A 14,287-nucleotide genomic window follows, 5' to 3' on the forward strand; every position below is an offset into this window, starting at 1 on the left:
GACACATATGGAAAAATCTAGAACTGGGGAAATTCTCCCAAAAAGTAATATTACCTAGATATAGGGATAGGAGGGTTTGTTGCCTTTAAGCTTCTGTGCGAATGTAATGCATAATTAATTGTTGGGGATACAAGACATTGTGATCTAGTAATTAAGAGTAGGCTTTCTTCACCGAGTCATCGGGTTTAAGGTAAATTAGAAAGTGGCATTAACATTAATGAAGAAGATGAATTCTTATATGCATGAGAGTGATTAGGTGAAATCTAAACCCCAACAACATATTCATCTCATATTTTCAATATCATCCATTCACCATTGTGTTTAGCCTCAATTGATCAAATTTGCATTCATGTTTATTTTTATTGCATTTGCATTCAAAAACCCCAAAAATTGTTCTTAAGCCTTAATTGGTTAAGCGATTACATAACTGTTTAGTGTCGTGAGTCTCTTGGGAAACGATACTTGGTCATACCATTTATTATTACTTGATACGATTCGGTACACTTGTCGAGGTCTTAACAAGTTTTTGGCGCCGTTGTTGGGGACTCGTGGTATAACTATTCTATTTGTGTGATTCTTAACCGATTAGACTTTTTATTTTTTTTATTTTTTTATCTTTTTGTCCTTTTATCTTTTCATCTTTTTATCTTTTCATCTTTCTATCTTTTTATCTTTTCATTTTTTTTATCTTTTTATCTTTTGATCTTTTTATTTTTTTTATCTTTTCATCTTTTTATCTTTTTATCTTTTCATTTTTATTTTTATTTTTTTATCTTTTTATCTTTTTATTTATTTTTATCTGTTTGTGCTAATTGGGTGCTCTAGTGCAGTGTTCTTAAGTGTTTGTAGGATTAAATTCGAAAATTTGTACTAGGAGCACAAGATCATCAGAAAGAGAAGAAGGAGAAAGAAGGTCGCAAGGCGCGCCTGGGCGCCCCATTAAAGGCGTGCTTGGGCGCCCCATTAAGGGCGTTGAGTGCTAGACTTCAAGTGCATTTAGAAACATGTTCACCAAGACTCTGTGCATGAAGTGATTAAAGATATCAAAGAGAATGGAGTTATTGAGATTGAGACTCCTTATTCAGGGAGGGTAAAGATGGTGAACAGGAAGATGCAGTAGATAAGTTGGTGTTATGAAAGCAAAAGGAACACCAACATAATAGATGCAGATCATGCTTAATGGTGTCAGGCTCGTGACGTTAAACAAGCGCTTATTGGGAGACAACCCAATTTCTGATTTTTCTTTTTAAATTGATTATTTGTGTGGTTTGGATTTGATTTTGCTTTGCAGGAATGACAACATCTACTGATGGGTGTTGGACAGCATCTACTAAGGGATGCTAGGAGGACTCAAATGACAACATCTACTATGGATGCTACTATGAGGGTGATGAATGATAGCGTCTACTGATGGAGGCTATGTGATTAAGCATCTTCTGATGGATGCTACTAAAGGCTTCTACTGATGGATGCCAATGAAGATGAGAAAGATTAGCATCTACTGATGGATGCTGGAAGATTCAGATGAGAGCATCTACTGATGGATGCTACTGAGAGCATCTGTTGATGGATGTTATGCTAATAGACATCTACTGATGGATGTTGCATGATCAAGATTTTTATGTTTTTGTTTATTTTGTTTTATTGTTTATGTACTTGGTTTAATGAATTGTGCTGCAATGGTTTGGTATGATGTGATAAACTCTTGTTTATGATGAGTAATATTCTTGTGTTTGCTCTATTATTTTATGATGCATGTTGAGTTAATGATTGGTGAGGCTTTTAAGCATAGATGGTGGTTGCTCATAGTTTTGTTAAAAACATATGCATGGTTTCAATTGTGATTAATATGTTGGGCAGGATGTTTATCAAATTGTGCAACTTGAGAGTTAAACCATGAGAGATTGGACTCCAAAGTTTTTGATTGATTGAATGTTATTACTTTGGAAGCATGATTGATTTTTCCTAATTTTCTATCATTGAACCACTTGCTTGCTTGTTGTACATGATCAAGGCCATGTTTTCTTCTCCCTTAGAGCCAATGCCAATTGGTAAACCCATCAAAGAACAATGTTTCTCTTTACCCTTTGAACCTTGAGCCTAATTTAAAAAGTGGAAAACCCCTTTTTGAAATCTTTACCTTGAGTTAAGTAGAGTATGTTTTTGTGGTAATGGAGAATGGTTCAAGTTTGGGGTGGTGAAAAACCAAAAAGAACTTTGTGAAATTCATTAAAGAGCATTGGGCAAAAGAAAAAACAAAAGAGAAGAAAAGAAAGAAAAGAAAAGGTTAAGCTCAATGCAAGTAAAGTTGGGAATGAGTTGAAGATTGGTTTCTCACCTAAAAAAAGTAAAAGAGAGATTAATTATCAATGTGAATGAATGAATTGTGCACTCTCTTAACTCAAGGAACTTTGTTGTCCAGAAAAACCAATTTTTCTTCTTAGCTCGACCTTAATACAAGCCTTGAAAAGCCCTTGTGATGATAACTTGCTTGTGAGTGTGTTTGGTATGTGGTTAAATGAAAGGCAAAGTTGATTCATGCGACATTGTGATGGTAGAGTGTAAGAGTGTCATTTCATTATACACCTTTGAGTGAAACACTTTTGAGTGCTTGAGTGAAACACTGTCTTTGGTGAGGAATAGTTTCATGCACTTTATGATAACATTCTTGCTTGGTTGTTGATCATTTATGAGGTTTGCATCTGGTGTGTATGTCTTTATTATGTGAGCACCATAGTTGAAGCTTGATTGGCTAAAGCATCATTATATCTTGACTAACCTTTCTATGATGAGCAAACATGAATTATTTACTTATCTTAGGGGAAAATGCTTTTTGGTGTGCTAAATCATTGTGGTATGATTATTTTGTTTAAGCCAAGTTATGTTTTGCTTGAGGACAAGCAAACATTCAAGTTTGGGGTTGTGATAATGGTTGAAAATACCGTTATCTTTGATATAATTTTGACACTAAATGCACCTTTTTTTTACTTAGAAACTTGCTTTAACTCATGTTTTTGCTTTAGTTTTGTGAATAAGAGATTTGAGGTTATACTTGATGATTTTATCACTAAATTCCCTTAATTTTGTAAGCTATTGCAATGATTTCAAAAGAAGAGTTAAATTACCAAATGTTGGAATGTAGAAAAGTCAACCAGAGTGCAGAAAAGTCAACCATAATACAGAAAAGTCAACCAGTGTGCAGAAAAAGTAGCGCTTAGCACCAGTTTAGGGGCGCTGAGCGCCAGTTAGTACCGCAAGTGACGCTTGGGGGCCCCACTTAGGGCGTTGAGCGCCAGCGAAGTGGGCTTGGACCCGTTTTCTCTTATTTAGTGGGCTTGGACCTATTTTTTGTTATTTTTCTGGTCTATTTAAGGAGTTGGACGTCTTAGGGATTGTATCTTTTGATGGCTTGAGCACATAAACACACTTTTCACCCATTGGGGGTAGATTTGGGATGTGACAACTCTACTCTTTTCTTTCTAGGGTTTTTCTATCTCTTTCATTCTTTCCTTCCATTGTTCATATAATTTCTCCATGATAATGGGGAACTAAACCTTATTTGTTGTTGGGAAAAGATGTAACCTCTTAAACTCTCATGTATTGAATTGATTTATATTATAAATGCTTTACTTCATTAATTGTTAGGGTTTTTCCTTTATGCTCTATGCATGCTTTGTTTAATTCATTCAATTGCATGATTATTGATTTTGTTGATATGGACACATATGGGAAAATCTAGAACTGGGGAAATTCTCCCAAAAGCAATATTACCTAGACATAGGGATAGGAGGGTTGGTTGCCTTTAAGCTTCTGTACGAATGTAATGCATAATTAATTGTTGGGGATACAAGACATTGTGATCTAGCAATTAAGAGTAGGCTTTCTTCACCCAAACATCATGTTTAAGGTAAATTAGAAAGTGACATTAACATTAATGAAGAAGATGAATTCTTATATGCATGAGAGTGATTAGGTGAAATCTAAACCCCAACAACATATTCATCACATATTTTCAATATCATTCATTCACCCTTGTGTTTAGCCTCAATTGATCAAATTTGCATTCATGTTTATTTTTATTGCATTTGCATTCAAAAACCTCAAAAATTGTTCTTAAGTCTTAATTGGTTAAGCGATTACATAATCATCTAGAATAAATACTAAAATAGATATACATAAGGAGGTTATGCAACGAAGTATTCATATTATCAAACACCAATCCACATAAAAAATCATTATTCACACAACCCTAGCATAAAAGGACGAACCTCACCTTATTAACTTTTTTTATGTAATTTCTATCATTTAACAAATACATGATTTTTACATTTATACCTTTTTAATTTTATTATGCTTCTGGAATAAAGTTTATAACACAAAGTACTACTAATAAATTAATATTCAAAATTTTGGTATCCTTTGTTTTTAAAAAGCTTAAACAATTGTTAATATTTAATAATAAGTAACATATTACAAAAAACAAAATAACTCATTACTTTATGTTTTTTTTACTACACATCTATTAATAATTTTTGTTAACTTTTCTTATAAGCAAAATTATAAATAAAAAAAAATTAATTTTCTCATTAATATTAACTCAACCATTTTCAATAAATAAATATTAATTTTTAAAATATACATTCATCTTATAATAAATCCTAAAGATTAAAAACTTCTTAAATTTAAGCAATAAGTCAAATATTATAAAATAACATAGTTTCCAAAATAACTCATTACTTAATTTTTTTACCCACACGTTTATTAATAAATTTTATTAATTTCTCTTACAAACAAAATTACAACTAAAACCATTTTTATTTTTCTCATTATGATTAACTCAATTTATTTTCATAAAGAACATTTTAATTTTTAAAATATACATTCATCTTATAAATTATTTTCAATTTTTAACTCATCAAGTCAAATATTTTACCTAAATAAAAATATATTTACCAAATATAATTTTACAAAATTCAACTATAAATATAAATATTATTTGATCTTTTATATATATATATATATATATATATATTAATTTTTCTTCTCCTCTTAATTTATAAAATTTGAAAAATATATAAAATCTATCTTAAAATTAGATTTTTCGAAAATTGAATTCGGATTGATTTTCCGACGAATATAGGCGTAAAAGGTTATTTTTGCTTCTCCTCTGTATTTTTGGGAAAATATTTCTTTAACAACCAAATTTTGTCAACTTTTTGACAACGCTACGTGACGCGAATTGATTGATTACTTTGAAATTTTTTTTTAAAAGAAGTGTAATGTGTTGTTGAGGGTATTTTAGGAAGGAAAAAGAGGTTTCGTGATTTCATTTAGAAAACCCTTACGCGCTTTGCATCTTATTTCCTCTCGCGAATATCACCATTGCTCTCACTCTTTCTCCACCATTGCTGTCACTATCTCTCCACTGAAGTTCTCATTCTCTCTTCGTCTCGCTCTTCCTCTCCCCATCACCGGCGAAGTTGATCTAATAAGCACAGTTCTCGGTCTTTTCTTTCGGCATTTCCTCCTTTCTTGCTCTCTCTCTGTTTTCGTTGGAGCCATGTGTCATGCTTCCATTGAAGGGATTTACTTTTTAAAAGGTAGTCATATGGCACCTTAGGAGTGAAGATTGTTTTCTTTTAGTAGTGGCCACATAACACTCTAGGAATGGAAATGATTGTGTTTTGTGAGTGGCCACATGTCCTCCTATCATTGGAGAGGATTTGTGGACACTTGTCCACTCCTTAGAAGGCCTTATTTTTTGCCAATGAGAGCAAAGGTGGAAGATCATGCTTTTAGGGTTCGAAGGAGACACCTTTGGCCTATAAATAGAGGTGTCTCCACCCTTGTATTTCATCTTTGATGTTGAGTAATGTTATGCTGCCCATTTTGGCCATACTACTCATCTTAGATCAAGACTAGAGTAACCCATGAGGCCCCTCTAGTCGCCTTCCTCCTTGAGTTAGCCTGACCTCTCTTGGAGCCACCAAACACTACACCACTACCACCATATCTCCTAGAGGCTTTGAGCTTCTACACCATTCATACATTAGCTCATCATCCTTGGACCATTTACCACCACATTTTCGCACCATTCATCCAAGGAACACCCCTCCATGCACATCTCCTAGCTTTGGCCCAACCTAGCCAAGGAGGTTGCCATCACAACTTTTATCAAGTCCAGTGTCTAAGCTTTCATAAGATATAATGAGAACTCGACTACGTGGATTATCAAAAGGGTTACGAAAAGAATTTTTCTATTAACACTATTCAATCCCCCCCCTTCTATTGTTTTTCATGTACTTTAGTTGATTGACGTTGGAAGTAAAAAAAGACGTTAATTGCGTTGGGAATGACCATTTTCCGACGTTAATTGATGTTGAAAATAATCATTTTCTATTGTTAATTGACGTTAGAAATAACCATTTTTGACGTTAATTGAAGTTGGAAATGACCATTTCAATGTTCACTTTTCAATAAACATTGAAAAATGACGTTGGAAATTGACATTAGAAATGGTCATTTCTCAATGTTAATTGATGTCAGAAAATGACAATTTTCTGATGTCCCTCCCTCTTTGTTTTTCTTTAATAAACAATGATTCATTTTTACATTTTTACTAAACCTGAAAAACAAAAAATCAGGAAATTTCGTATATGCAGAAAATTTGTATGAACTATAAACTAAAACTATCACAAGTGAATGATGTTATAATGAGTATGTATATTGACTATTTACTTCTGATTTTTGGTTTTGATAGTTATAGTTAGTATTTTTGGTTGAAATATATTTTGAGCACTCCTTAGAACCTTATTTTAGGAATAAATTCCCAAGAATTATTTGGAAAGTTAGTTGTTGTAGATCTTTAAACGACCATAACTTTTGTACTGGTTGGCAGATTTGACATTATTATATATTGATTTAGGATAGAAAAAATTTTCAAGCCCATGACAGCTAGTGTAGCAAGCTATTCTTTCTAGATTTTCAAAAAAAAATATCGTTTTCTATTTTTCCTTAATTATTTTTTGTAAACTTTGCAAAAATATTTCACATACTTAGACTTTAGTTTTGATCTAAAATTTTTTGTTAGGGCTTTGAACAACATCTCAGGTCATTTGAAGTTCTTTTGAATATACTCTCAATTTTACTCTAAATTTCAATGGTGAACAAACAAGTTTAATAATACCAATATCAACAATAACAATACTAACAAGTTCAACCAATTTATAGCCCATAGAAAATGAAAATGAAAGTTCATCAAAAACCCAAAATGAAACTAACCTTCCTGAAGGTGGGTCGCCGCTAGAATAAAGTGTTGCCACTAGTGAGGGAGAAAGGAGAACATGCCTATGCTCCAAAGAGTACCTATTGTTAAGACCTCGGCAAGTGTACCGAATCGTATCAAGTAATATAAAATGGTAAGACCAAGTATCGTTTCCCAAGAGACTCACGACACTAAACAATTGTGTAATTACTTAACTAATTAAAACGAAAAAGATATTTTGTTGGTTTTCAAATGCAAATGCAACAAAAGTAAATATGAATGAAAATTGATCAATTGAGGCTAAACACTAGAATGAATGGATGAAGTTGATGATATGAGATGATAATGTTGTTGGGGTTTAGATTTCACCTAATCACTCTCATGCATATAAGAATTCTTCTTCTTTATTAAAGGTCAATGTCACTTTCTAAATTACTTAGAACCCGATGTCTCGACAACAAAAGTTGTTAAAATAGAATGGCTCAATTTCTCACACCAAGAGGGGGGGGTGAATTAGTGAAGAATAAAATTTAAAACTTTCAAAATCTTTTTCACCAAAAGAGATGCCTTTATATTTTTCTTGAAACGCAAGTTAAAAGATTTTCAATGCAGCGAAAATTTAATCGAATGAGTATAAAGTATAATCGATTGAATGTAAAAGAGTAGGGATAAGAAACATCAAACGCTGTGGTTTTATACTGGTTCGACCAAGCCTACATCCAATGTCCTTCCAACCACAGGAAGCTAATGCACTATAATGATCAAGTTTTTTACAACAAGGTTTTTATAGGGAGCTCACGTCAAAAATATAAAACACCTCTCTAACCCTTTAATCAAAATATAGGCAGTACATAAACAGACTCGAAGCAAGAATCCCCTCTCAAGCACTTTAACCCCTTTGAGGCACCCTCAAAGTCAAGAACGCATCACATCCTTCTTCCTATAATCACAACAAGGAACTCAACCTAATCTTCAACAGATTGTAGAACCTGATCTTGCAGTAGATACCCAAATGTGTAGATAGATCAGACTTTAAAAACACAACAACCTTGCTGATCAAGAAATTACAAGCAGTTGATCACCCCGTCCAATCTTATTTTCTTGGAGCTTTTCCTCTTTCTGTAAGAATCAAACTTTCTGCAAAAGAATATGAAAATGTCAAAATCACAAAAGTTCTCACAAAAATCAAATTCGCGTCAATTTATAGTATAACACATCTCTGACGCATTTTAATCGACTAAGCTACTAATGCAGTCGAATATAACAATTTTGTTATAGCAGTTAGTAGCAGTCAAAGCAATTAATTCAATTCACAATTAATGCAGTTGAATAACATTTAATGTTTGGTCAACACATTTAAAAATATAGTCATTGTGACAGTTATATCAAGCATTAACAAATTTCAAAAAACTAACAAACTTAGTCGAATGCAACACGCATATAATCGACTATGTAATAGTGTAAATCATAGTTTTGAAAAACTTTCTCTTTGAAAAATGTCACAGCACACTTTGAAAAAGGTTTGTGCAAAGACACGAGTTTTAATCGATTCAACACATAATGTAATCGACTTAAAACTGCTGTTTTGCTACACAATTAAAATTCAACATTAGTTCTTGTGGTTTTTCTCATCCAAAAATATATGTCATGCATTCATCTACAAAATCACATATATAACACAGTGAAATGCAATGAATAACACAACAACAACACAATCATGTTCTCATATACGCATATAACATGTAAGCATAGAACATGTAACACAATACTCACATGTGTTATTAATTATGCGTTGTCATCATCAAAAACTCAGATATTACTAAGATTGTGGGTTCAGCTCAACCAGTGCTCCCCCTATCAACAATCTCAACAATCACCCCCTTTTTTGATGATGCACAACCATGATTAATAATCAACCATGTTGCACAACTCAATACAGATTATCAATCAATTACCAATCAACATAATTCTCCCCCTTTGGGCATTAGCAAAAAAGGTAAGCACAATGATGATCAAGCATACAGAGATACATCAGATAATCATCAAGAAACAAATAATGATGCTCCCCCTGTCAAAGATATTCACATGAAATTAAGATTTTCTCCCCCTTAAATGAAGACATGTGAAATATATCTATGATATGCAATGCTCCCCCTGTCATTATGCATATTTCAATCTCAAAATACAGATGCACAATTTTTAACGCTCCTTGGAGGCAGATTTGGGGATGTGGGAGCTCTCCTCTTCAGTTTCTAGGGTTTTTCTATCTCTTTCATTCCATTGTTCATCTAGTTTCTCCATGATAATGGAGAACTAAATTCATTTGTTGTTAGGGAAGATGTACCTATGCATGAAACCAATCGGTCAAAACGAAAGAAAATCATACATAAAGTAGTTAATCAATGTGCCTTTGTGTAAAATGAAAGAAAGATTACATATGTTGGTCGCTGAAAGCTTCGTCTAAGAAGAGTTTGAGAAGAAATGAAGGTTTTGCGTAGCAAAGATAAAATGAATAAATTTTTACCCTTCCCGTCCAAATTTTTAATGAATTCACTAATATATAACATCTAAAAAGTGATATTGTGTCTTATAATTCTTTGACCTTTGAAACTAGGACATTCAACGTCATACATGAATATATATTTACCTTCTCGCCAAACAATTTTATTAAATTTACTCAGTATGACGTCGCAAATTTGAAAATTCCGACATCTAAAGAGTATATGACCTTAGAAAAATATAAATTCCGACGTCTAAATTGAACATCTATTTACAAAATTAGTACTGATATTTTTAACATTTTTTAACATTGACTTTGTTAAAGCCTTATTTTACATTAGATGTGTTTAAAAATGACGTAATATTTTCTTTTATAATTTTTTTAAAGGAAAGATACAAAACTTAAAAAATGTAATTTCTACTTATAACGTTTACAATGCATATTTGTTCCGACAATTGCTTATAATGCACATTAATTCAATATACGAGGTTTTATCTTAATACTAAAGTAAAAGCGAAACTCAATTTTGTAATCGAATATTAAATTCTTCGAAATATTTTTCCATTATTTTTTCTTATTTAAAATATAATTTTTAAAGGTAGCGTTATTTTTATAAAGCACTATTTTTTGTGTAAATAAGGTCATACCATTTGGCTTAAGTGGTAAATTTGATTGAGTTTGGTTGAATTCGAAACAATTGTTTTGTATGGAAATGTAATGTAGAATATCTTAAAAGAACAAATTAGGATGAATTTCGTTTACCAAAATAGTATTTTAGAAGAGAAATAATTTCGTTGATAAGAGAATAAATATTAAAGTTATTATTTTTATTTCGCATGTCAAACACTCCTTAATCAATGCAATCTCGTGGGAGTTTTTCTGTGCTCCCACAGCACCTTTGTTTGTGTTGTTGTTGGCAGGGTCACTGTCTCTGCCTTCTTCCACCGCATCAGTCCTCTTCGTCCCATCATTCACACCCTTCATCTCTCCATTCACAGAAAAAAAAAGGGATGCAAATTTCCTCACCCCCTTCCAAAACTTGAAACTATTGGAACTTTGCATTGATGGGGTTAAAGGGAATGCTCACCTAATCCGGTTTCTCAATTCTTTAGCCCCAAGTTCCACTCTTTTTTTTTATCTTATATCATTCTTTTATATGTGTACTCCCTACTTTCCAAAATTTGAGGCATTTCATGCTTTCTGTCTCAAGCTCTGAGAAAACGTTATTGTTGTTGTTGTTGGGCTGTTTGTTTGTTTTGGTCTCTTGTCGGTCGAAGAATGGCCACCTTGCAGATGTCCCATGTTGATTTGGAGCAAGGAAACCATCGCCGTTCGGTTGTTGGTAGTGATGCGAGCGTTGAAGGGAGCTTATGCTTCTCTGATGCCGATGATGGGTCTTGCTACTCTCGTTTCTACTCAACAAATGGTGGTTCATATGATGATTACAGCTTTGATTGTGTTTCTGATCCTGAGGCTGGGGGTGTTCCTCATTCTGGGAGAGCTTCTTCTGTTTCTGAGTGCTCTGTGGAGTTGGAAACTAGAACTGGGGTTCCTGAGATCAAGGTGCATTTGGCTAAAGTGGAGAAGGATTGTAGGATTTGTCACATGGGTTTGGTGAGTGATAGCCATGAGTCTGGTGCCCCCATAGAATTGGGTTGTTCCTGTAAGGGTGATTTGGCTGCTGCTCACAAGAACTGTGCTGAGGCCTGGTTCAAGATTAAGGGAAATAGGTGAGTGTGAAACTGAAAACCTCTACTTTCCGTACTATTTTTGTTCCATCGATTTGATTTTTATGCTAAATCTTGGGTTTTTTTTTTTGTTAGATATTTAAGATACCCTTTTGTTAATTCATGGCCTTGGTAACTGAAACTTGCCGACATATGTTATGTATTGGTGCTGTTTGAAAGCTTTACAGTATCAGTCACAGCTTTTTGTTTGCTTGAAGGGTTTGATTTTAATGACTAGAGTGTGGGAAAGTAATTGAAGTGTATAACGTGTAATTTGTGTTGTGAAATTATTTAATTCAGTAATGAGTGTAAGGCTGAGGAAGATGGTGGGGAAATTATTTGGAAACATATTTTAGAAGGTGTAAAAAATTCAATTGCAGGGTGAGGGAAGGCTCAATTATTGGTCCGGGAAAGGGGAAAGTTATAGAAGATTAAATTTTTTAATGAAGATTATGGAAAAAGAAAGGCGTAAAGCATCAACTAGTTCAACTGATTCGCTGTCTTGCCTACCCAAGCACAGTGGGATTCTTTGCTGCTTTGTCCCTTTTCTGAAATTTAGGAATCTATATATTACTCTTCTTTCTTATTATTTTTATCTCTTTCAAAGTGGAGATTTGACCCCGTCTGACTCCTGTTCATGGATTCAAATATCTTGGTAGATGCTACGTGCTTGCAGCTGTGCCACCTAGAATATTTTAATCTGCAAGTTACTGGTCCCATATAATCTGTTCATGTATGATGTATGATGTCAACTTTTAGATTGACTAATAGTTGTGAATTGTGAGTACCACGAGCTACTGAATGTTGGTAAAAATGTCCAGATCCCTTGTTGCAGTTGTTGAGGTAAAACAATTTCATACTTCATTTTCTGGTTCTGCAGAATCACTTGCGGAAGATGGAACAGTTAAAACTTGTATTCAGTGGCAGAGTACTATTTCTTAATTTTAATGGCAGTCCCTAAATTCTAAGTGAAAGTAAGGAAACGAGTTACGTGTGCTTTTATGGCAACATGGTAGGGCATGTTTTGTTGATGGACTGGTGACCGTCCATTCTTCATTGTGAATTTAAAAGCAAATTATAGGTGCCATTTATTGAGGAAGGATCTATTGCTATGATTGATTCAGACGCAAAACCATCCAAATGCATTACTTCATGGCTAAATTAAAGTCCTATAATGCGACAGAATTTGAATCTTTTCAATTTTGGAATTTTCTTTAACTGATGTATTGATGCTTTGATTTGTGGCAAATATTTATGATATATTATTCTTTAGCTTAGTTTGATACTTTAAAAACGTGACATGGTTTGTCAAAGACATGTTTGAAATTATATAAAGGCAATTGGACAGTTGTATATAGAGATTTAATTTGGGCTAACTAGAGCTGGAAAACTATGAAATCATATTCATTATTCTGATTGGTTGACTCTTCTGCTGTGACAACTTAGTGTAAACAGTAAGGTTGGTTGATGATTATCTTTGTTAAATTTAAATGAAGGTTCATTTATTACTAGTTTATTACGTCTTGTGTATGAGCCGAAAATATCATGGTTTTATGGTATGATATTTTCATATCTGGCATATGAACAGCATGGCCTTTTGCATTTGCAAGCCTGCTTGTTTATTTGAAGCATCCCGTTTTGAAGTGGCTAGCAATTAATGTTGCTTTTGATGTATATGATGTGAAGTTTCTACTGAATTTATAACAATGTTCGTCAGAAAATCTGGTTGTTTAATGCAAAAATAGCAATTCACCTGAACAGATTTCTCATGAAGTTTTAAGTTGTGTGTTTTTCTGATAATTTCTGATTGCTTAAACTTTAACAGGACTTGTGAAATCTGTCATTCTGTTGCTCGGAATGTTTATGGAGGAAACGAGGATTCGACAGAGCATGTTAGCGACGGTAACAATGGTACTACAGCAGCAGCCACAGTCTCCACAACTGCTCCTTTTACAGAACCTCGAAGATTTTGGCATGGCCATCGCTTCCTCAATTTCTTGCTTGCTTGTATGGTTTTTGCTTTTGTGATATCATGGCTTTTCCACTTCAATGTGACATCGTCGTAGGATTTCTTCAGGCAGTTTTATTTACAATTTGAAGTTGAGTAGGGAGCAAACAAGAGAGATGAAAAGAAAAAAAGAGAAGGAAAAAAGGAAACCCTTCTCGAAGATCATGGAAAACAATTGCTTAGAGAAAGAATCCTTGTAGAATTTGAGACATTGTTGGGTTTATAAAGGTGGCTGCATAACTTCCTTTCCATGCAAATAGACATTTTCTGTTGTGCATTCGTCATAGGCTCTCTTGTTCTGTCTTTCAGAGTCAATGCAATTTGTGAACAAATACTAGAATGTTTATTCAAATGTAAATTACATATTTATATTGTATTGTTACTTCATTGTCATTTTGTACGGGGTGATTTCTTAGTTCACTTGTAAGATTTGCTGACATTGCTCCTCTAATCAATAGTAAAAGAAACTACATCCATGTTTTCCACTTCTTCACACATCCAAAAAACAAAGCCCTTCGGAGACCAAAAAAGAAGTCATTGTTTAAATATTTTATGATTCAACACAGGCACAGCTTTTGCAGTGTACAGAACACTCGTATCAAGTGACACTTATCCGAACACAGAGATTTGCAGGGAGTTTTATTATTAAAATATTATTAAAAGATAAAGAATCATATTTAACGTAATTCTTTGACGTGAATTCTTGTAACGTTATTTTTAAAAATTGTATAATTTCGATACACTCATTAAAGTGTTTCTTGGTCGTAGATACATCCCCATTCAACATT

General features: G+C 33.3%; 1 protein-coding gene across 1 annotated transcript; it reads left to right on the top strand.

Moving 5' to 3' along the window:
• The first annotated feature begins 10,903 nt into the window (after positions 1 to 10,903).
• Positions 10,904 to 13,899, top strand: LOC124847033 (uncharacterized). The gene is made up of 2 exons (XM_088092211.1): positions 10,904 to 11,494; positions 13,317 to 13,899. The coding sequence occupies exons 1-2, from the start codon at positions 11,043 to 11,045 to the stop codon at positions 13,555 to 13,557; spliced, it is 693 nt and encodes a 230-aa protein (XP_087948337.1). The 5' UTR covers positions 10,904 to 11,042; the 3' UTR covers positions 13,558 to 13,899.
• The last annotated feature ends 388 nt before the right edge of the window (positions 13,900 to 14,287 follow it).

The sequence above is a fragment of the Vigna umbellata genome, chromosome 5 (genome assembly GCF_029865625.1).
Source record: "Vigna umbellata cultivar VRB3 chromosome 5, Vumbellata_1.0, whole genome shotgun sequence".
Classification (NCBI taxonomy): Eukaryota; Viridiplantae; Streptophyta; class Magnoliopsida; order Fabales; family Fabaceae; genus Vigna; species Vigna umbellata.